Here is a 24,973-nt window from a genome sequence, read left to right as displayed (position 1 = left end):
TATACACACACCCCTCAAGGAAGGTTCCTTGATGTTGGTGAGGGGCTCTTGATTTAGGGAATTGGATCTGTGCTCCAGTTCCCCGAATTAAGCCTGAATGTCTTCCACATCCCCCCCCCAGGCGCTGTATAATCCTCCGGGTTTAGCGCTTCCCCCTTGATTATAATAATAATATACACACACACACACACACACACACACACACACACACACACACACACACATATATATCACAAATCCGGCAATCAGTTATTTGGAACTAATTTTGGCTAGCATAATTTCAAATTTCCAGGGTTCCCACACCAACCTGCTGGTACTGTTTGGTGGTGCTACTTGCTGCATAAGTCATTCCAATTTCTTTTTCTCCATTTATTGTTATAACCTGCTTTTAGCCCTAGCCATGGTTCCAATGAATAAAAGAAATGCTTCTCATTATGTAAAGCACCTACACAGTACATTATCCATTAAAGATAAGGTGGCTTTGAAGCCACTGTTGGTTGTCATGAACTCAGTCTCATGATGCAGGAGAATATGCTTTATTATTACGCTAATATCAACACTACAGCTTATTTGCCTATCACAATTGATCTAATATGACTCACGAAATCGTAATGACATGATTGCAAACAAACCATACCACGGGCAGGATTTGAACCCGTGGTCAGAGTCTCAAAGCTCCAGACCGTCGCGTTAGCCACTGGACCAGCTAGCTGGTTCAGTGGCTAACGCGACGGTCTGGAGTTTTGAGAGACTGACCGCGGGTTCAAATCCCGCCCGTGGTATGGTTTGATCTAATATGACATAATAAACAATATAAATAACATAAAACATGTTAAATACTCCAGAATAAATAATATTTGGCATAATACCAAGCAGTTCGATGGAGGAATGAAGAGGATATGGTATACAAATACCATCCTCCTATACCTGTGGTGGGGCTTATATTAGAGAAAACAGAGTGTAGCATAGGGCTGTGATATACACTTGTACTGCACCATAAACCTGAAACAAAAAAGTTATTTTCTCTATATAGATTATCACACACAGCAGCATATGTGTAGAGAACCTAGGATAACCCAAAAAAGTCAACGTGGCTTATTTATAGTACCTGGCTTGGGTTAGCCATATATGATTTTTGGTAAATGTTCGATTCCCAGCCAGGGTAGAAACATTAGGCGTGTTTCTTCACACCTGATGTCTATGTTTACCCATCAGTAAATGGGTACCTGGGTGTTAGCCGACTAGTGTGGGTGTTATCATGAGACACTGACCTAATTTTCTTGAAATACTCTGCATAACAAGCGGCTTTCTATATAGTAGTATGTCACTGATGTCAGCTATGTCTGTATCCCATGTACATACATGTACGTGTAGTAAATAAAATTATCATTATTATTATTATATTATTTTCTCAGTTGTTTGTTGGGTTACCTTGAAATTACACTCACAGTAGCGGAATATTCTATTCTTTAGCAAAGCTCAAGAGTAAACAAATGGCGTCATCGTCCAATACCTGTCCACCTGCCAGTCCAAATTCCAATATGGCGTCAAGAATGGGTTGACATTATTTACACAATTATTACAATAATGCAGCAGTCTGCATAACAGTAAATCTTCTATTTTTTTGTGAATAAAAATTCCAAATGGTAAGCATGTTATTTGAAATTTTATTAAGTGGACTGAAGAACGTTTGGGGAAAAATAGGGTTACATTCTTTAAACCTTAAATAGTATACCAAACAGGTTCTTTTCAGTATTGTAAAATTAATGAGTGTGAGCAGGGTAATATTTTGTGAAAGTGATTCAGGGAAAATGGTTAGCCATACTTGAGTCCTGGAAATGGGAAGTATAATCTCTGCACTTTAAAGGAGGGGTTTGGGATATTGGCAGTTTGGAGGGATGTCTAAGCTGCCGTATCTGAGCGGCTCTGGAAAGACAGTGATTAAGTACGAGTGTTGGTGGTAAGTGTTGAATGATGATGATTTTTTTTATTTTTTTTTTTTTTTTTGGGGGGGGGGGGAAGCCTGCCTCTGTGGGAAATGGCTGTGTTAAAAAAAAAATCCTTATACTGTAGTTATCATTGCATGTTGACTTGCAAATGTGTGTGGAGAGGGTTAATATGGCTCTGAACAATTCCTGTACAAATGTGGTTAGGGGTATTTACAACCACCACCATCACCTGCCATTGTCAGCCATATTTCCTTACCAAACTGTACCAAATATAAAGGAACTCACTACACATATACAAGGAAAATGAAATAGTATTGTTCAGAAATAAAATGGTATGGGAGGGTTCTGTTGTTTATTAAATGTTATGACTCCATGACCCTAGGTAGAAGGTTGGTAGACAGCAACCGCTCAGGGAGGTACTACCGTCCTGCCAAGCAAGTGTAAAATGGAAGTCTGTAATTGTTTTACATGATGGTAAGATTGCTAGTGTCTTTCTTCTGTTTCATAAAAATGCAAGATTTCAGGTACGTCTTGCTACTTACACTTACGTCACACTACACATGCATGTACAAGAATATACATAGACACACCCCTCTGGGTTTTCTTTTAATTTCTTACTAGTTCTTGTTCTTATTTCCTTTTATCTCCATGAGGGGAATTGGAACAGAATTCTTCCTCCCTAAGCCATGTGTGTCGTAAGAGGCGACTAACATGCTGGGAACAAGGGAGCTAATAACCCTTTCTCCTGTATACATTACTAAAGTTAAAAACAGAAACTTTTGTTTTTCTTTTTAGGCCACCCTGCTTCGGTGGGACATAGCCAGTTTGTTGAAAGATGACGACTCCATGAACTAAATGATCTCTCTTTCCAGTGGTGTGAATGGCTGATATATGCATATGCTGTGGCAACTATCAACTCCAAACACTTTATCATGACACCACTGCAAGATCATTTACACACCTTTCTCATTTAATTACCTTTTCACATTTTATCAGTCACCATATTCAACAATTTTATAAAATTGCTAAAGCATGAAAATGTGTAATTAGTGTAATTATGGGATGCTGGCCTTCATGCACTACCTTCCAGCTAACTGTGGGTCAGAGGGGAAATAACCCGTGGCATGCTAAAATGGGATTTGTTATGCGAAGTGGATTGATGCATATTTTTCCCAAAATTTATGGTGTGATTCACTGGACTCGCTAAAATGTGTAGTGTGATATCTTGAGACTGCCTCTCCAGTATCAGGTTTGTGAGAAATGGAAGTGAGGCGAGACCAGGTGTTCTGTTTCTACTGATTTGCAAAAATAGGAGTGTTTGCTGCTAATTTTCACCCCCTAATTCTATTAGTGGATTCTAAACCCTATACAGAACACATGGTGTTTATTCCCATGGGAGGTGACTTTAAATCAAAAGCTATGAGGAGTGTGTGAAGGCCTTTATAAACTAAGGGAAAGTAGCTAAGAGGAAGACTTTGGGGAGAACTTTGCCCAGGTGCAGAGTTGGAGACTGGCAAGGAGATAGCCAAGGCCCTAGTGTGCACGATAGTTAAGAAAATTTTAGAGAAACTGATTAGGTGATTATATCTATTTGAACAGTATTTAAAAAATACATTTATTCAAGTAACTGATACTGTAATTGACTAATTTAGAAATTACAAAATTGTTTGGAAAGTATAAAAGAAAAATTATTACTGTGCATGGAATGGAAGATTTTCAGTTTAGAAGGATAAGAGGGTCATGACAAGTTATCTTTATGGTGCAGTGTCACAATTCCTGCTGATCTTGTTATTAACCCTTTCAGGGTCCAGAGGTCAAATCTCAGAGTGACAGCCAAGGTCCAAGAATTTTAAAAAAAAAATTTTATTTTTTCTTACGAAATGGTAGAGAATCTTTTTCTGAAGGTAATAAAACAAAAAGTACGAAATTTGATGGAAAACTGATGAAGTTACGCTCTCGCGAATTTTGATGCGTGAGTGATATTTATGCATCGGTTATTTTGCCAACTTTGACTCCCATTTTAGGCCCATTACAATATTCCAGTCGATCAAATTCTTAGCTATTTTGATAGTATTACTTCTATTTTATTGATTGAGCACAAGAAATCACCCAGTCAACTGTTTCAACTACCCAATAAAGTGATCGGAAATTGGTACAAAGGAACATCGATTTTCGTCTTTAATTAGTTCCAGAGAGTCTGATGAAAACCGAAATTGATAAAAACCAAAGCAACATTTCCCATAAGAAATAATGTAAATCCAATTAATCCGTTCCATACATTCAAAAATATTAACAAAAAATAAATTTTAGAGAGAATAACTATAGTTTTACATACAGAAAAAATGAGAAATAAATATAAAGCACTAATGAAATGGATAAATGAATATTTAAATCACTTTTACCTTTACTGAAGACTCTTGTTGGCATATGGTAAACAGCGAGGAGGGGAAAGGAAGGAGAAGTTATCTCTACCACCATCACAACCACTACCACCCTCTACCACCACTGAATTCTATCGTGTTTCTCGCCTTCTTAATCGGAACTTTCTTTGCCCCCATGGTGGCTTATTTAGCAGTCACACTCAATAAACAAGCACAAAAAACAATGGATCATTACAGAATGCTTCATATGGATGCACAGGGTAATGTTCACTCGACGAGAAATAAAACCAGACCGACTTGGAATGCGTGCATGGGATGCTTTGTGGGGGAACTGGTAGACAGACATGTTTGGTACAGTGGACAAAAACCAAGGTGACGAACGAAAACTAGGACAATATTTTGACAGAAAAAGTCGTCGAAAACAAAATTCGACAAAAACCAGGGCAAATGAAAACTGAGGTTCCACTGTAATTTGGCCAATTTAACACAAACTTCAAAATTCTAATTTCAAAATAAGTTCCAGAATAAACAATGCAGGCATTCCTGGCACTAAACTAACATTTCCTCTGTTGATTAGTTATGTTTTCAGGCTTTAGAAATGAATCCCATTTTGATTTTTTATTCACATAATGAATTTTTATTCACACCAAAAAATAGAAGATTTACTCTTATGCAATGTTGTAATAATTGTATAAATAATACCAGCACATTCGTGAATGTACATTAGACCCACCAGCTGATGCATATTAGACGCGTGACATGCGTGTATGCAAATGGGGCAAACTCCTCTGCACAACCAATTACAGTTGGTGTCCCACAGGGAAGTGTCCTTGGCCCTCTTCTCTTTCTCCTATACATAAATGACCTACCAAATGCTTCGCAATTACTCAAACCCACACTATTTGCAGATGACACTACATACATCTTCTCCCACCCGAGCCCAGTCACGCTAGCCAATACTGTAAATACCGAATTACAGAAAATATCTACCTGGATGAGAACTAACAAACTTACACTAAACATTGACAAAACCTACTTCATTCAGTTTGGTAACAGAGCTACAGATGTCCCTCTTAACATAATGATAAACGGATCACCTATCACAAAGCTAACAGAGGGAAAATTCTTAGGAATCCACCTTGATAATAGACTCAAATTTCATACACATATACAACAAATTTCTAAGAAAATTTCCAAGACTGTAGGCATACTATCGAAGATACGGTACTATGCTCCACAGTCAGCCCTCCTGGCCCTATATCACTCTCTTATTTACCCCTATCTCACCTATGGAATTTGTGCATGGGGCTCAACAACAAGTAACCATCTCAGACCACTAATTACCCAACAAAAGGCTGCAGTTAGAATGATAACAAATTCTCACTATAGGCAGCACACTCCACCAATATTCAATACACTAAACCTCCTCACCATACAAAACATCCATACTTACTACTGCACCTATTACATACATAGAACACTTAACTCTGATATTAACCCTCCCCTCAAACATCTCCTTGCCAACCTCAACAGAACACATGACCATAACACAAGGCACAGATCACTCTTTGATGTTCCTTGTGTCCATCTCACACTATGTAAAAACTCAATGCACATAAAAGGCCCTAAAATCTGGAATTCATTACCTGTAAATATAAAAGAAACACTACCTGTTTATAAATTCAAGTCTCTTCTCAAAGATCACTTACTCACCCAAAACCAAATAAATACTGAATAACTGAACCTTATAAATTGTATATCTTAAATGTTTCTCACAATTATATCACATAAATGTTAAACCTAAAACCCAATCTAACTTTATTATTTTTTAAATACACTACCTAACAGAATACTCCATTCTACTGAATGTACAACAATGCATACAACCATATGACCTGTCTTTGTAATACTCACTTGTGCTTTATAGTAACCTGTTTACATTAATGTTTTATCACTGATTTCATCATTGCTTAGTTAATCTTAAGTTAATTTTAAGCCAGCCCGTAATGCTATGCATAGTATAAGTGGCTTTGGCATACTGCTCTTACCTGTATTTGTTGTACCTCTGTATGTGTGCTCAAATTTTTAAATAAATAAATAAAATAAATAAATAAACATCAGCAAAAAATTGAACATTTCTGCTACTTTGAGCTCAGTTTCAAGCCATTTTCAGTACTAAGACCAATCAAAATCATCTCTATTTCCATAATATATCTTCCATTCTATCAAATGAGACCAAGAAATCGTGAATACAACTATAAAAAAAATGCGAAAAAAACACTGCGAACTGTTTTAATCCAAAATTACAGTCGCAGTTTTTTCTCTCATTATGCACTGCGTGCTGCAGGATTTGTTTTATGTGGTGCACACTTACCACATAGATGTACTCTCTCATATCTAGGCCCAAATTTACTGCTCACAGGTTATTTGAGTGAGCTGAGCTCATGGCGTAGATCTACAGCTTGGACCCTGGCTTCAAAGCCGTAGATCTAAGGGATGGATACTCAAATAACCCGCACATAAAAGACAGAAGCTTACGACGACGTTTCGGTCCGACTTGGACCATTGACAAAGTCACACTGTGACTTTGTCAATGGTCCAAGTCGGACCGAAACGTCGTCGTAAGCTTCTGTCTTTTATGTGCGGGTTATTTGAGTATCGTTCCAGTCACGGTATTGTGCCTTTTTGTTATCTAAGGGATGGACCCTGAAAGGGTTAATCCTCTCCCAGAAGTAATTATTGATTATATAATTAGTTATTACAATGAAGTTAGATGCAATACTTTTATGCAAAGTAAAAATTAGAAATGACTAGTAGATTTAAATAAACTGAGGAATAATAATAAATGGGTATGTTTATTACTGAAGTGTCATATAATGAATATGAGTTAAAATGGAAATACAGTAAACATCATGTAGACTACAAAATAAACTAATAAAATCTGATGAACATTTAAAAAGAAGACAGCTTGGGTGACCGTAAAAAGATTACACATTACCAAACTAGGAAATTTCAAAAATAGCTTCAGACACCATGAAGAATATGGATGGGGAAATGCTAATGAACTTTTTTGCAATATGTAATAGACCTACCAGTTAAATTAAAACATAAAATGCTTGTATTATTTGCCCCTAAAGAAACAGACTAGAAAATGTCCAAAGGTGTGCAACAAAATAGAATCTGAAATGAAAAATACAGAATCTACAAGGAACTTCTAAAACTTTAGCAATGCCCTTGTTGGAAAACAGAGAAAGGCTTGATAACCACTTACAAGTTCATTTATAAATACATAGAAAAAGAAATAAGAAATTTTTTATGCAATCAACAACTGGGAGAATAAAAGGGCACCATTTTAAATCACAATGAAGGTAGCAAAAATAACAGAAAGCACTTTTCAAATTACATGGCAGATGGCTGGAAATGTACCCTAAAAGAAGGCAAGCACTGGAAATTAAACAATTATAAATAATAAATTAAATAAAGAAATCAGAATTCTGTATGTATTATAACTACAGTAAAAGAAAATAGATATCGTATAAGTGCATACACTAAGTATATTTATGTATATTTACTTAACTTTGCAAATGAGCTACATGATGAAGTTCATGTATGCAATAATTTAGACAAATCTACAAGTACACTAACAACTTCAATAAGTAAGGTTTAATTCTGAAGTGACAAAAAAGATCTTATTGTAAGTGGCATCATTAGAATGCTAGGTTTCCCGTAAAGCATGCCCTCAATTATCAGTGACTTTAGCACACTGCCAATTATGTATCTAAGTTGCTGAAGGTGCCGACTGGATAATCTGATGAGGATGAGTCTCCAGAAGCCCTGGGTTTAATGCAGTGTGGTGGATTGCAGAAGTACCACATACAACATCAAATATGACACAATCACAAAAATAGTCAGTTTGATAATACAATACTTTCATAAAACTCAAATTTTCAAGCAGTGCAATGAAGAAAATAAGGCTCACTAGTAAAATACTGAGTAAAGGATCCTAGATCCTTTTTTTTTAAAAGAGCCACAAATGTAAGGTGGCAACAAGCAGCTACGGAGGGTGATGAGGTGCCCACCCATCATCACAGTCTATGCTGCAGGTGAGTCACACTTACTTCTACTCCAGCTACCAATGGAGAAAAACCACCTTGGACATTGGCAGGCACAAGTAGAAGACATTCCCAAGCATTTAATATTAAGCTCTAAGGGTTTGGGGAGAGTATTTTTCCTGTGGCTCAATCAATGATCAGTACTTTAAACTATGATACACAGCATGAGTATCTGGGTTCTTTGTGTGTGTACATGTATTCACTTGTTTATTTTTGCAAGGATTGAGTTCCAGCTCTTGAACACTGCCTCTTGGCCACTAATCAACCAGTGAAAGTGTGCACACATGTACATGCACATGTGTGTGCATGTACATGAGTCTGTGTGTGTGTGGGTGCAGTGTGCACACACACACATGCACATAAGTACTATACTGTAGAGGTGGGAATGTTTGTGTTGGCCATATGTGCTTGTTGTATGTTTATAAAGTGTGATACCATTGTATGTTTTAAATTACAAATACAAAAATACAGGTAGAGATTAAATATTTGACTAAAAATATACACTTCTACTCAGTTGTTAGCAAAGATATTAAAGCTGTATAAAAGAATAACAGCAAGTTTTATATTGTATTAATATAGCTAATGATTTCAAAGTAATATGAATTATTAAAAATGCACTGTTTAACAATCATATTGTATTCACATTAAAGTATGTATGTGGCACATAATACAGTATCACCACAAATTCCTTAAATGAATATTTAGGCAAAGTCAGTTTCTTTATGCCTAGATTTGTTCACAAATGAATCTCGTTTAAAAACAATAGCCAATCTGGCAATGAAAATAATTTAGTCCTAGCCCACAGATAAATTTCCTCCCCTAACCCCTGAGTAAGATCATGTCTGTGGAGGTCACCTCACGCTCAATGATGCGCTCAATTGTCTCCGTGGTTTGAACTGTCACATTTCCTGTGTCTGGGTCCAAAACAGGCACAGTTCTGCGCATCACTTTCTCAGACAGGACACGGTCCCTCTCTGCAACGATCTTCTCTATCCTCTCACTTGGCTTGGTGACCACAATCAGTTTGGACCACTTACGTTGCAAGCTCTGAGCCAAGGTAATACAGCTGAACAAGTACCTCATAATCTTTCACCTTATTATTACTTGCCAAGAATTTAAGGTACATAACATAAATTATGAAAAATTTAAGTAGATGTTAATATAAAATACTGTATGCCATTAATATGAAATGCAAAATATGTGTTAGAATGAATTATTTATTCTCCTGCTAACCAACTTGTATGTTGATTTACACATGTATTAAAAACATGGATAAGCAAGTATACTCTTCAATAACAGCATTTAGTGTACACATTACAAATACCTGTAGGTAATTACATACAAACATTATATATACAGAAGGTTAACAATCACACACACACACAAACCATTAAAAACATGAACACACAAAACTTCATTTACTATTGACAATACTGTATTGTACTCCATAACACTGTTTAACTGTGTTAACATTATATTAGAAATAATATAAAAATCCATCTTCCAACAGTATATTTTTACAGTTACTAATATACTGTACTGTAATATACCAATAACATTGCTTAATATACCAATAATACTGCTTAAGCAAATATTACCTGTATTATCACTGCTGTAATACAGTTGCAATTAAGTACACATTACAGCCTTTCCTCACTTAGCAACGTACTCGTTTACCAATGACTCAGATTTATAATGGGCTCTCTGACCAGTATGCATACCTAAATAATATATATTAGAGCTGATTTCCTCTATTCTGTTTATTAGAATATATACACTACACTACTGTATAAACATTTAAAAATATATTAAAAATGTTATAAATGATGTAAAGGTGACATTAAAACATTATCAAAGATGGTTGACACAAACCCACTACTATTACAGTGTGCTCCTTGCTTAGCGACGAATTCGTTTACCGACGTGGTCTTAGGAAGGGAACTCCGTTGTTAAGTGAGGAAAGGCTGTATTTCTATTAACGTACCAAGACAATAACTACAACTTCTGATCGATATTAATACAATGAAGCTACTATTGTACAGTAATACACATTTGCTCACTGTATATTCACTTAGCGAACAAAGATACCTTAATACTCTCACTATCACAATCCCAAAAATTAAGTCCCATCAGTGTTGCAGTTTAAAAAAAAAATGATCTTCTAAAAGGGTAGAGAATCTTTTACTAAAGGTAATGACATCATAAATGCAAAATATAATTGAAAACCTATAGAATTATGCAGGAATAAAGTTGGATATTAGGCCAACTTAGATCCTATTTTAGGCCTAATTCTTGACTATTTTACTAGTATGCCTTCTGTTCTACTGACTGAACACAAGAAATTATCCATTCCACTATCAGAACTACCCTATAATGCACCAATAAGTCAACAATTTAGCCAATTCCACACTTAATTCAACAAATTCCAATTTAAAAACAGAGTCCAAAATAAATATTGTAGGCATTCCTACTAAAGCATCCTTTCTTCTGTTCATTAATCATGTCCCTAGGCTTCTCCTAACCATGCACTACACACTCATGTGTGTAGTGCATTGTGGGAATGCCATCTTAGTATACCACCACCCACTATACCATGCCGACATGAGGCTCTCACTATGTGGGTACTGACTTTAAGCATTTAGTGACTGAAAGTGATGTTCAAAATAGCCTTGAAAACCCCAATGACCCACAGTCATCCACCTCTGGGCTTGGTGCATGCAGAATATGTATCACTTATGGTGTGGTTTGGGCACAAATGCGAGTAGTAATGATGATAGTGATGTAGACACTGTTTTTCTAGCAATCAATGGTCAGACTAGTGATGATAGTAGTGATAATCATTCACTTGTGAAGTGTTAATTTGTGGTGATGCATGCAGTCTGGTAGTGTTACTATTGCTATCCCCAATGGACCCAACACTGGCAACAGATAGTGATAGTGAAAATGAAGGTGCTTCTGTTGTCATGGGTAGTGGGCTGTGGGCAATGCTGACTATTCATGTAGATGTGGCTGTGGTACCAAGAGCCAAGTGGGGGCACCAGCACCAGCCTTGGAATTGAGCCATGCCCCAGACCCCACACCCCAATGACCCCAGGCCATGTCTACCTCCCACATACAACCACCACTACAACAAGCTGCAAATATCTATCAACCAACACTAGACCATGTCTGGGATTGGCAGGAGGATGCACATTTTGTGCCTAATCCCCATCAATTTGATGATACACAGTGGAATCCAGATGAACTGTACCCTCAGGAATGATGCCTCTAAACTTGAAATAGTTTTTTTTTTTTTTTTTATGTACCGCTAATGCAAATAAGAGAGAAAAACCAACAGATATATCAAGTATACAATGACAAACACATTGGTTTCACCATAGTCACAGCTAAAAGGACACAAATGCAACTAATGTGACATTTTATTATGGCAACGTTTCGCTCTCCAGGAGCTTTGTCAAGCTGATACAAACAGTATATGGACACAGAGGGTATATAAAGGCTCAGAGTGAGGTGCAATACTAGTGGTAGTAGTAGTAGTAGTGACAAAAGTTGTAGTAATAGTAGTAATACAATATGGTAGAGCAATTAATTCGTACATGAGTAAAAGGATATAAAAGCTATTACTTGGATAACATAAAAATAGGTTGGACAAATATAGACTGGATAGAGAAGACCTGTTTCAGTGTTCACTCTCTGTAATGTGCTTTGTGTAGTATAACAGGAGAGACTATGTGATGGCAGGGTTTACTGTTTTCAGGAGGATTCTTGCTAAGACTTCAGACATGGTGAAGCTGCCGTTGTTTTGTTTAATTGTATTCAAAACAGCGATCAGTGCTGATTCGAGGCACTTGCGTCTGTGGAAATTAGTTGCTTTGATCACTAATTGGGCGTCCCTGAATTTCATGAGATGATTAGTGGAATTTCGGTGTTGTACACAGGCGTTGTTCAAGCTATCGTTCCTACATGCGTAAATGTGTTCATTGAGGCGGGTGTCGAGGTTTCTTGCTGTTTCACCTACATAAATCTTGTCACAGCCTCCACAGGGTATAGTGTAAACCCCTGCATTGACTGGTTCGTGGTGCTTTGATTTTGTCCTGGTTAGATCCTTTATTGAAGTGCTAGAAGCGATGGCGACTCTGGTGTTAGCTTGTGAAAGTACTTTAGAAACGTTCAGTGCAACCTGGCTGTTGGGAAGAATTATAACTTTGTTGGGAGTGGTGTTGGTGCGTGGAGAATTAATGATCTGAAGAGCTCTTTTCTTGCAGTCTTTGATGAAAAAGGAAGGAAAATGTAACTCAGTGAAGGTTTGGTGAATGTATGTACATTCCTCGTCAAGAAACTCAGGACTACAAATTCGGTATGCTCTTAGGAAAAACCCGATGATGATGCCTTTTTTGGTCTTGGTATCTTGACTGGAATAGAAGTGTGAGAGATCATTTTTATTGGTAGGTTTCCAATAAACTTGAAATCTTAGGTTGTTGTCTACTTTGTGAATAAGGACGTCGAGGAAAGGTAGCTTGTCATTGGACTCTTCTAGTGTAAACTGAATCGCCAGTTCAACTGCATTGAGCCTTCCCTGAAGATTCCGTACATCAAAACGTCTGGGAGTTATTACGAGGACGTCGTCCACGTAATGTAACCAAGTGACGCTTGAAGGGATGATGTTGGCGAAGTGTTCGGACTCTAGGTGTTCCATGTATAAGTTGGCTAGGACGGCACTGATGGGGGACCCCATTCCCATGCCGTAGGTTTGTTTGTAGAGCTTGTTATTGAAAGAAAAACAGTTGAAATTAACACAGAGTTCAATTAAGTCAACAAAATCTCCGGGAGGTAGAGGAAGATTAAGGTCCTGATTGACTTTACATCGCAGAACCTCAATGGCTTTTGTGGTAGGTACTTTTGTGAAGAGCATACCGACTTTGTAGTCCTGAGTTTCTTGACGAGGAATGTACATACATTCACCAAACCTTCACTGAGTTACATTTTCCTTCCTTTTTCATCAAAGACTGCAAGAAAAGAGCTCTTCAGATCATTAATTCTCCATGCACCAACACCACTCCCAACAAAGTTATAATTCTTCCCAACAGCCAGGTTGCACTGAACGTTTCTAAAGTACTTTCACAAGCTAACACCAGAGTCACCATTGCTTCTAGCACTTCAATAAAGGATCTAACCAGGACAAAATCAAAGCACCACGAACCAGTCAATGCAGGGGTTTACACTATACCCTGTGGAGGCTGTGACAAGATTCATGTAAGTGAAACAGCAAGAAACCTCGGCACCCGCCTCAATGAACACATTTACGCATGTAGGAACGATAACATGAACAACGCCTGTGTACAACACCGAAATTCCACCAATCATCTCATGAAATTCAGGGACGCCCAATTAGTGATCAAAGAAACTAATTTCCGCAGACGCAAGTGCCTCGAATCAGCACTGATCGCTGTTTCGAATACAATTAAACAAAACAACGGCAGCTTCACCATCTCTGAAGTCTTAGCAAGAATCCTCCTGAAAACAGTAAACCCTGCCATCACATAGTCTCTCCTGTTATACTACACAAAGCACATTACAGAGAGTGAACACTGAAACAGGTCTTCTCTATCCAGTCTATATTTGTCCAACCTATTTTTATGTTATCCAAGTAATAGCTTTTATATCCTTTTACTCATGTACGAATTAACTGCTCTACCATATTGTATTACTACTACAACTTTTGTCACTACTACTACTACTACCACTAGTATTGCACCTCACTCTGAGCCTTTATATACCCTCTGTGTCCATATACTGTTTGTATCGGCTTGACAAAGCTCCTGGAGAGCGAAACGTTGCCATAATAAAATGTCACATTAGTTGCACTTGTGTTCTTTTACTTTACATATTGTCGGTAATTCTACCAACATTATTACAATAATCACAGCTGCACAAGTAAAGAGAGGGACAACTGTGCCTCAGATGTATCTCTTAGTTGCCAGAATCATGCTTAAGCCACATGTATATAAAGTGAAAATAGCCTTGTATTGAATCTCATTGTGTATGCAACAGAACATTGAAAGATACCAGGAAGTTACTGGAATCTCCATTGATTTGATGTAGTGAGAAAAAATTATGAAACCATATCATGATATAGGCCATACATTATATACTGATGTAATGGATATGTGGGGCTGTGGGCCACCAGCAGCAACAGCCTGATTGACCAGGCTAATACCAGATGAGCTTGGCCCATGGTAGGGCTCCAGGAGTAGAAAGACTCTTAACTCATCAAAGGTACTGATAACTGGTACACCCCCATATTCAATGATTTCCCGTAGGTGAACATGACAGACATGCATGGAAAGTGTAAACATATGCCAAAGTTCAATGTAGCCATTGGGAATGATGAAGTGCAGGTGTTTCATGCCAACAACATCATGGTACTGCAGCAGCATGACACTGCAATGCTGAATGCATGCAATGTGTACCAGATGAAAACTAGCAAACAGGTCAGAATATGCTCACTTTTGTGTATCATCAGACAAATGATACAGAAACACCAGGTCACAACACATGCACCAATATACTGATCATCAAATACCATTAAAATACAGGGATACACGTTTTATGTGTAGGGAATGTAAAATACTGCTGTGTATGGAGCCATGTTTCAGGGACTTCTACAGACTGCAACAGTTCTAGGAACATTACCAGTGCCTGTATGTATGTGTACCTATGTTAGAACAGTAGAAAAATGAAGCAAAAGAGTGATTGAGTTAGTGAATGTGTGTGCGTGCGTGTACATGCTCGCCTAATTGTAGTTGTAGTTGTCATAGCTCCTGGTCCTGCATGTGTGCATGCGTGCTTGTGTGCACGCGTGCAAGTGCATACATGCGTGCACTCGCACGCATGTTTTATTTTTACATTATTGTGCAAAATTGTTTTGTAAACAAAATACTGTTGACAGTGCGAGTACTGTATTGTACACAAATGCTATCCATGTGTACAATGTGCATAATTTGGGTGTCATAGGCCACAACAGTCACTGGAACGTAAAAAAATTTAGAATCTCCCCAGAAAAGTGTAAAAAATGCTAATGTGGAGCACTTGGCCATCGCTGATGTTTCCATTAGTGGGTCAACGATCTTCAACTTCATGCTTTCATATCTTGGAAAGTACTAATGGGAAAATTTTTGTTACCTGGAGTATTACCTGGAACAAAAATAGGCTTTTTTCTTCAATGGATTTTCTTTTTTAAATCACAACAGTCAACAGTTCTAATTCAAAGAGTCATGACAGTGAAAGGGTTAATTTTGGAGGTCGAAATAATGAAAGGGTTAAATACAATAGACTGTGCATGGCACAAGTTGAAGAACGACGAAAAGAAGCGAGACACCTCAACTGTGCCAAAGCTGAAAGAGTTGATGTGGGTCACTATGGATATTGCTGATTTTTTTTTATCTGTAGCAGACTCCATGCCTAGACTCATGAAATCATAATGACATGATTGCAAACAATCCATACCATGGGCAGGGATAGAACCTGCGACCAGTCATAAAACTCCAGACTGATGCACTAGCCACTGGGCCTGCTGGCTACAAGATTCATCCAACTAGGTATATTTATACACCATAAGAAGGTTAGCATAGGCATCACTGTGACCACAAATGCAAGTTTTTACAGACAAATCTCCTGCCAGCGTGGCCGTGACTAACTCTAGTTCATATCCCCTCGAAGCCGTCAACACGACTCGTGAAGTCGTAATGACACAATTGCAAACAAACCATACCATGGGCGGGGATAGAACCTATGATCAGAGAGTTGTAAAACTCCAGTTGGACGAATCTTATTGTAGCCAGTTGGCCCAGTGGCTAGCACTTTGGTCTGGAGTTTTATGACTCTGATCACAAGTTCTATCCCCGCCCATAGTATAGTTTGTTTGCAATTGTGTCATTGATTTCGTGAGTCATGCTGATGGCTTTGAGGGGACGTGAGCTAGAGTTAGTCACAGCTAGGCTGGCAGGAGATTCGTCTGTAAAAGCTTGCATTTGTGGCTACAGACAGGCTGGAGACTTCAATATCAACCTTGGCCTACCAGATGATCAGACTGTAACTGATTTCATCAACAATATGAACAACACACTTCTCATACCAACAATAACTAAACCAACCAGGCTGACTGAGACAAGTGCAACCATAATAGACCACATATGGACCAATATACTAGCCCCCCTTAAATCAGGGATAATCACAGACAACACTACTGACCACTACCCAACCTTCCTCTTAACCCTTAAATGGTCCAAACGTATATATACGTTTTTTCAACATCTGAAAGTATGTAAAAAAATGTAGACCTTCTTTTTTGTTTTACATTTGAAAACTTGTAAAAAAAACTTTCATCTACATTTTTTTGTTATATTTGAAAATATGTAAAAAAAAAGTAGATCTACTTTTGCAGCACTACGAATTTGAATGTCCATCTGTTTGGACCATTTAAGGGTTAACAAACATTAGTAAGCCACCACTTGAATACAACAAAGTTTCATTTAGACTCCATGACGAGGCCCCAATAAGGAATTTCACAGCAGACCTAGAGACTGTTGACTGGCCTACAGAATTCTCCAATGCCAGTGGTATTGACGATTGGACAGACATTTTTCTTAACAAAATACTTAGACTATACAACAAGCATTGTCCTATAAAAACGAAACAGATCACGAATAAACGGCTTGGTTGCCCATGGCTAACCAGCAGCATTCTGAAATCCATTGATAAGAAACACCAATACGAAAAGCAATATAGACAGGGCTTAATACACAAAGATATTCTTAAACAATATTCAACAGTTCTCACCAAATTAATAAAGAAAGCCAAACAACTGTACTACTCCAGCAGATTCACTGACACAAGAGGAGATATAAAAAAGACATGGAAAACACTTTCGCAAATTCTGGGGACCCACAAACTGAAAAAAAAACAAGAATATTGTTCTAACCAAACCTCATGAAACACCACTGCATCCCACTGATACAGCTAACAAGATAAACGACTTCTCAAACATAGGATCTAATCTCGCCAGTAAAATCCCACTACCTAGATGGGAATTTCCCAAATTCCTTCTATCTTGTACCAACTGAGCCCATGGAAGTCACCGCGATCATAAAGTCACTTAAAAATAACTCAGGGAATCTGTCTCATGTCCCACCATTATTGTATAAGTGAGCGGCCCATGTCCTTTTGCATGCTATTACATTACTTTTTAACAAGTCACTAGAAACTAACACTTTCCCGACACTACTCAAGACAGCAAGGGTTACACCAATACATAAAGGTGGTGACCCTACAGATGTAAACAACTATAGGCCAATATCTAACTTACCATTGCTATCCAAAATCTTCGAGAAACTCGTGCACAGGAGACTATATTCATTTATAACGTCACAAAACATACTCAACCCCTGCCAATTTGGATTGAGGAAAAATAAAAGCACTAATGATGCAATTATAAAAATGCTAGACCTGCTTTACACAGCATTGGAAAATAAGGAATATCCGCTAGGAATTTTTATTGACCTAAGAAAAGCGTTTGACACAGTAGACCACGGCATCCTACTCCACAAACTTGCCCACTATGGTATAAGAGACCATGCGCTTGCATATTTTAAATCCTACCTTTCTAATAGGTATCAGTATGTCACCATTAAAGACACAGTCTCATCAATACGGCCACTTGATACTGGAGTTCTGCAGGAAAGTGTCCTTGGACCCCTGCTCTTCCTCACTTACATCAATGATCTTCCAAACATATCCCAACACCTGAAACCCATTCTCTTTGCTGACGACATGACTTACGTCATCTCCCACCCTAATCTTGCCACCCTCAACACCATTGTTAACGAGGAGCTGCTCAAAATATCGACTTGGATGACAGCCAATAAACTTACACTTAACACTGGCAAAACCTACTATATTATGTTTGGTAGCAGAGCAGGTATTGCTCAACTTAACATTAAGATCGACAACACTCTAATTGCCAGACATAATGAGGGCAAATTCCTTGGCCTATACCTCGACAACAACCTAAATTTCAGCACCCATATCCAACACAACAAAAAAAATATCCAAAACGGTGGGGATCCTCTCCAAGATACGATACTACGTGCCGCAAACTGCCCTTCTCACACTATACCATTCACTTATATATCCATACCTCACCTATGCTATCTGTGCTTGGGGTTCAACTGCAGCAACACACCTAAAGCCAATAATAACCCAACAAAAAGCCGCAGTAAGAATAATCACTAAATCCCATCCCTGGCAACACCCCCCCCCCACTCTTCATAGATCTAAACTTACTCCCTGTTCAGAACATCCACACTTACTACTGTGCAGTCTATATCTAGAGGACCTTAAATTCCAATATTAATCTTGACCTAAAATGCTTTCTTGATAGTTGTGACAGGATCCACAGGCATAACACCAGACACAAACATCTCTATGACATTCCCCGTGTTGGACTAAAACTTTACAAAAATTCAATGTATTTCAAAGGACCTAAAATCTGGAACACCCTACCTGAAAACTCTAGAACTGCAGACACATTCATCACTTTCAAAACTACAGTTAGAAAACATCTTATCTCCCTGATACACCCCGACAACTAACTACATGATAAAACCACCTGGTGGTTCACAATTACACTCACTCGCCCACTGACTATAAACCCAGAAATACTATTCTTAATCTTAAAATAATAAATCCCAACTAGTCATAAGTTTGCCTATGATACTCCAATATAGACACTTTGTATTGTGCCAAAACAAAAGCATTCACATTGCTAAACTCACTTAGCCTTAATACCATAATCTGTAAGGATTTAATGTTAAGAATTAATCTAAGTCTGCCTGAAATGCCTAGCCATGCTAGGTGTCCTAGTGGCCCCCTCTAATTAGTATTTTATAACATGTAAACCACACAATACCCAAAACCTGTAAACCCCACATTGTAACCCTTATAGAGAATAAACTTGAATTTAATTTAATTGATATGCTAACCTTCCTATGGTGTATATATATACCTAGTTGGATGAATCTTATTGTAGCCAGCTGATGGAGTGGCTAGCAAGTCGATCTGGAGTTTTATGTCTGATCGCGAGTTCTATCCCCGCCCGTGGTGTGTTTTATTTTTTTCCATGCCTAGATGCATACAAGCCATTGAAGTAATTTTTTTTCATTGAAGGTTAAATTTTTGTGTTAAACTGGGTAAGAGGCAATGTTTCTTGCTGATACTATACCAAAAATTAATGCATTTGGTCAAAAAGCCACTGAGAAAAATCATAAATTAAGAAATTCAATCTTAAATACTGTAAACTTCATTATATTCAGCACCTTAATTACCACCTTTACCTGCTGATGATGCTTGTATAATACTTCCATCAAAATCTGGATTAAAATGTATCCCCATTAATACCTTTGGTGTCTCAGGAAATGGAGTTCACTTAGTGTAAAATGGCTTAGCAACTAGTCTATATGACACATTCAGGTTACTAGGTCAAGTATGACTAATTCCTATTACTGGAACACTGTACCTTTACGTAACTTACCATTCCACAAATACATACATGCAAGTTTTTCCATTGCTACTTCAGCACTGTATGGTAATTAGAGCAACAATACAATAAAAGATGAAATGATTACACTACTACTGTATTATAGTACCTATACTGTTACTATGCTCCTAAGTTCTCACTGTGTAGAAAAAATTATTAACCCCTTGACTGTTGAAACCCCAAATCCTGAAGTGTCTCCGGGTGTTGAAAAATATTAAAAAAAAAAAAAAAAAAAAATTTCTTATGAAAATGTTAAGATTATTTTTCTTGTTAAATCCGAGTGGGGATCTGTAACAAGTGGCATACCACAGGGATCAGTCTTAGGCCCGTTGTTGTTTATAATATATATCAATGACCTTGATGAGGGTATTACTAGTGATATGAGCAAATTCGCCGATGACACAAAGATAGGTAGGATAACGACTCAAACATAGATGTCAGGGAACTTCAAGAGGATTTAGACACTCTATTCTTGGTCAGAAAAGTGGCAGATGCAGTTCAATGTAGATAAATGCAAGGTTCTGAAGCTCGGGAGTGTCCATAACCCTAGCACTTGTAAGTTAAATAATGTAGAACTTAGTCATATAGATTGCAAAAAGGACTTAGGGGTGATGGTAAGCAGCAACCCTAAACCAAGACAGCAATGCCTAAGAGTACGTAATAAGGCAATGTACGTGTATTGGGATTTATATCAAGAGGTGTAAGCAACATAAGTCCAGAGGTTATACTGCAGCTTTATACATCATTAGTAAGGCTTCACCTAGATTACGCAGTTCAGTTCTGGTCTCCATATTACAGAATGGATATAAATTCGTTAGAAAACATTCAGCGAAGAATGACTAAATTAATACATAGCATTAGAAATCTTCCGTACAAAGAACGATTGAAGACTCTTAAACTACATTCGCTTGTAAGACGTAGAATGAGGGGAGACATGATCGAAGTGTACAAGTGGAAGATGGGTATTGACAAAGGGGATATAAACAATGTCTTGAGGATATCTCTCCGAGAGAGAACCCGCAATAACAGATTCAAATTAGATAAGTATTGGGTTATTGAATTATTGATTATTGGATTATTGAAGCTAAAATGTTCGGTAGTTTCAAATTTAGGTTGGATAAATACATGAGTGAGAGGGGATGGATTTGAGTGGGACTTACATAATGAGTAAATAAAATCATCAAAAATTATTTCTTGGGTAGCATTGCAAATTGGGTTGGGCAAATATTTTGTTAATGGGAAGGATTGTAAAGGACCTGCCTAGTATAGGCCAACAGGCCTGCTGCAGTGTTCCTCCTTTCTTATGTTGTTATGATTGTTTTAGTCCAAAAAAAATTTTTTTGCCATCAGTACTTGCTGAGATATAGAGGCGTGAAGTTGGCAGAAAATGAGCCATGTATGGCAACAGCGGCAACTGCCCCTCATCTGGTAAACTTTGGTTTACTTGTATTCGAAGGTTTCTTGTTTTTTCTTCACTCTTTTATTTTTTCACATAACTTATGTGGCCTGAGAGTCCAAAGTAAGGTGCAATGTACGTATATACACTCGTTGTATACAACACAATACGCGCACAAACATAATTATCAATATATTGTTTACAAAACTTGTTTACACAAACAAATACAAAATTTTTTTTATTACTATTGTTTTATAATATATATATATATATATATATATATATATATAATATTATAGTAGTAGGTTGGTAGACAGCAACCACCCAGGGAAGTACTACCGTCCTGCCAGATGACTGTGAAACAAAAACCTGTAACTGTTTTGCATGATGGTAGGATTGCTGGTTTCTTTTTCTGTCTCATAAACACGCTAAGATAACAGGGATATCTTGCTACTCCTACTTACACTTTGGTCACACTTCACAGACACGCACATGCATATATATATATACATACATCTAGGTTTTTCTCCCTTTTCTAAATAGCTCTTGTTCTTTTTTATTTCTTCTATTGTCCATGGGGAAGTGGAAAAGAATCTTTCCTCCGTAAGCCATGCGTGTCGTATGAGGCGACTAAAATGCCGGGAGCAATGGGCTAGTAACCCCTTCTCCTGTATACAATTACTAAAAAAGAGAAGAAGAAAAACTTTATAAAACTGGGTTGCTTAAATGTGCGTGGATGTAGTGCGGATGACAAGAAACAGATGATTGCTGATGTTATGAATGAAAAGAAGTTGGATGTCCTGGCCCTAAGCGAAACAAAGCTGAAGGGGGTAGGAGAGTTTCAGTGGGGGGAAATAAATGGGATTAAATCTGGAGTATCTGAGAGAGTTAGAGCAAAGGAAGGGGTAGCAGTAATGTTAAATGATCAGTTATGGAAGGAGAAAAGAGAATATGAATGTGTAAATTCAAGAATTATGTGGATTAAAGTAAAGGTTGGATGCGAGAAGTGGGTCATAATAAGCGTGTATGCACCTGGAGAAGAGAGGAATGCAGAGGAGAGAGAGAGATTTTGGGAGATGTTAAGTGAATGTATAGGAGCCTTTGAACCAAGTGAGAGAGTAATTGTGGTAGGGGACTTGAATGCTAAAGTAGGAGAAACTTTTAGAGAGGGTGTGGTAGGTAAGTTTGGGGTGCCAGGTGTAAATGATAATGGGAGCCCTTTGATTGAACTTTGTATAGAAAGGGGTTTAGTTATAGGTAATACATATTTTAAGAAAAAGAGGATAAATAAGTATACACGATATGATGTAGGGCGAAATGACAGTAGTTTGTTGGATTATGTATTGGTAGATAAAAGACTGTTGAGTAGACTTCAGGATGTACATGTTTATAGAGGGGCCACAGATATATCAGATCACTTTCTAGTTGTAGCTACACTGAGAGTAAAAGGTAGATGGGATACAAGGAGAATAGAAGCATCAGGGAAGAGAGAGGTGAAGGTTTATAAACTAAAAGAGGAGGCAGTTAGGGTAAGATATAAACAGCTATTGGAGGATAGATGGGCTAATGAGAGCATAGGCAATGGGGTCGAAGAGGTATGGGGTAGGTTTAAAAATGTAGTGTTAGAGTGTTCAGCAGAAGTTTGTGGTTACAGGAAAGTGGGTGCAGGAGGGAAGAGGAGCGATTGGTGGAATGATGATGTAAAGAGAGTAGTAAGGGAGAAAAAGTTAGCATATGAGAAGTTTTTACAAAGTAGAAGTGATGCAAGGAGGGAAGAGTATATGGAGAAAAAGAGAGAAGTTAAGAGAGTGGTGAAGCAATGTAAAAAGAGAGCAAATGAGAGAGTGGGTGAGATGTTATCAACAAATTTTGTTGAAAATAAGAAAAAGTTTTGGAGTGAGATTAACAAGTTAAGAAAGCCTAGAGAACAAATGGATTTGTCAGTTAAAAATAGGAGAGGAGAGTTATTAAATGGAGAGTTAGAGGTATTGGGAAGATGGAAGGAATATTTTGAGGAATTGTTAAATGTTGATGAAGATAGGGAAGCTGTGATTTCGTGTATAGGGCAAGGAGGAATAACATCTTGTAGGAGTGAGGAAGAGCCAGTTGTGAGTGTGGGGGAAGTTCGTGAGGCAGTAGGTAAAATGAAAGGGGGTAAGGCAGCCGGATTGATGGGATAAAGATAGAAATGTTAAAAGCAGGTGGGGATATAGTTTTGGAGTGGTTGGTGCAATTATTTAATAAATGTATGGAAGAGGGTAAGGTACCTAGGGATTGGCAGAGAGCATGCATAGTTCCTTTGTATAAAGGCAAAGGGGATAAAAGAGAGTGCAAAAATTATAGGGGGATAAGTCTGTTGAGTGTACCTGGTAAAGTGTATGGTAGAGTTATAATTGAAAGAATTAAGAGTAAGACGGAGAATAGGATAGCAGATGAACAAGGAGGCTTTAGGAAAGGTAGGGGGTGTGTGGACCAGGTGTTTACAGTGAAACATATAAGTGAACAGTATTTAGATAAGGCTAAAGAGGTCTTTGTGGCATTTATGGATTTGGAAAAGGCGTATGACAGGGTGGATAGGGGGGCAATGTGGCAGATGTTGCAAGTGTATGGTGTAGGAGGTAGGTTACTGAAAGCAGTGAAGAGTTTTTACGAGGATAGTGAGGCTCAAGTTAGAGTATGTAGGAAAGAGGGAAATTTTTTTCCCAGTAAAAGTAGGCCTTAGACAAGGATGTGTGATGTCACCGTGGTTGTTTAATATATTTATAGATGGGGTTGTAAGAGAAGTAAATGCGAGGGTCTTGGCAAGAGGCGTGGAGTTAAAAGATAAAGAATCACACACAAAGTGGGAGTTGTCACAGCTGCTCTTTGCTGATGACACTGTGCTCTTGGGAGATTCTGAAGAGAAGTTGCAGAGATTGGTGGATGAATTTGGTAGGGTGTGCAAAAGAAGAAAATTAAAGGTGAATACAGGAAAGAGTAAGGTTATGAGGATAACAAAAAGATTAGGTGATGAAAGATTGAATATCAGATTGGAGGGAGAGAGTATGGAGGAGGTGAACGTATTCAGATATTTGGGAGTGGACGTGTCAGCGGATGGGTCTATGAAAGATGAGGTGAATCATAGAATTGATGAGGGAAAAAGAGTGAGTGGTGCACTTAGGAGTCTGTGGAGACAAAGAACTTTGTCCTTGGAGGCAAAGAGGGGAATGTATGAGAGTATAGTTTTACCAACACTCTTATATGGGTGTGAAGCGTGGGTGATGAATGTTGCAGCGAGGAGAAGGCTGGAGGCAGTGGAGATGTCATGTCTGAGGGCAATGTGTGGTGTGAATATAATGCAGAGAATTCGTAGTTTGGAAGTTAGGAGGAGGTGCGGGATTACCAAAACTGTTGTCCAGAGGGCTGAGGAAGGGTTGTTGAGGTGGTTCGGACATGTAGAGAGAATGGAGCGAAACAGAATGACTTCAAGAGTGTATCAGTCTGTAGTGGAAGGAAGGCGGGGTAGGGGTCGGCCTAGGAAGGGTTGGAGGGAGGGGGTAAAG

General features: G+C 38.0%; 1 protein-coding gene across 14 annotated transcripts in view; it reads right to left on the bottom strand.

The window, feature by feature from the left end:
- LOC128691673 (protein lap4) overlaps positions 1-24,973 on the bottom strand; it is an 854,149-nt gene that overhangs the window by 5,668 nt on the left and 823,508 nt on the right. For 11 of the 14 annotated variants that reach the window (XM_070088850.1, XM_070088857.1, XM_070088855.1 and 8 more), the window contains one exon: positions 9,298-9,489. The exons of 2 other annotated variants lie outside the window; for them this stretch is intronic. In XM_070088850.1, coding sequence (XP_069944951.1) covers positions 9,298-9,489 — 192 coding nt within the window. Of the gene's footprint in view, positions 1-9,297; positions 9,490-24,973 lie in introns of those variants that run through there. One more of the 14 variants, XM_070088863.1, reaches the window with a different exon arrangement.

This window comes from Cherax quadricarinatus, chromosome 26 (assembly GCF_038502225.1).
Source record: "Cherax quadricarinatus isolate ZL_2023a chromosome 26, ASM3850222v1, whole genome shotgun sequence".
NCBI classification, from domain to species: domain Eukaryota; kingdom Metazoa; phylum Arthropoda; class Malacostraca; order Decapoda; family Parastacidae; genus Cherax; species Cherax quadricarinatus.
This window is presented reverse-complemented; position numbering and strand designations above follow the sequence as displayed.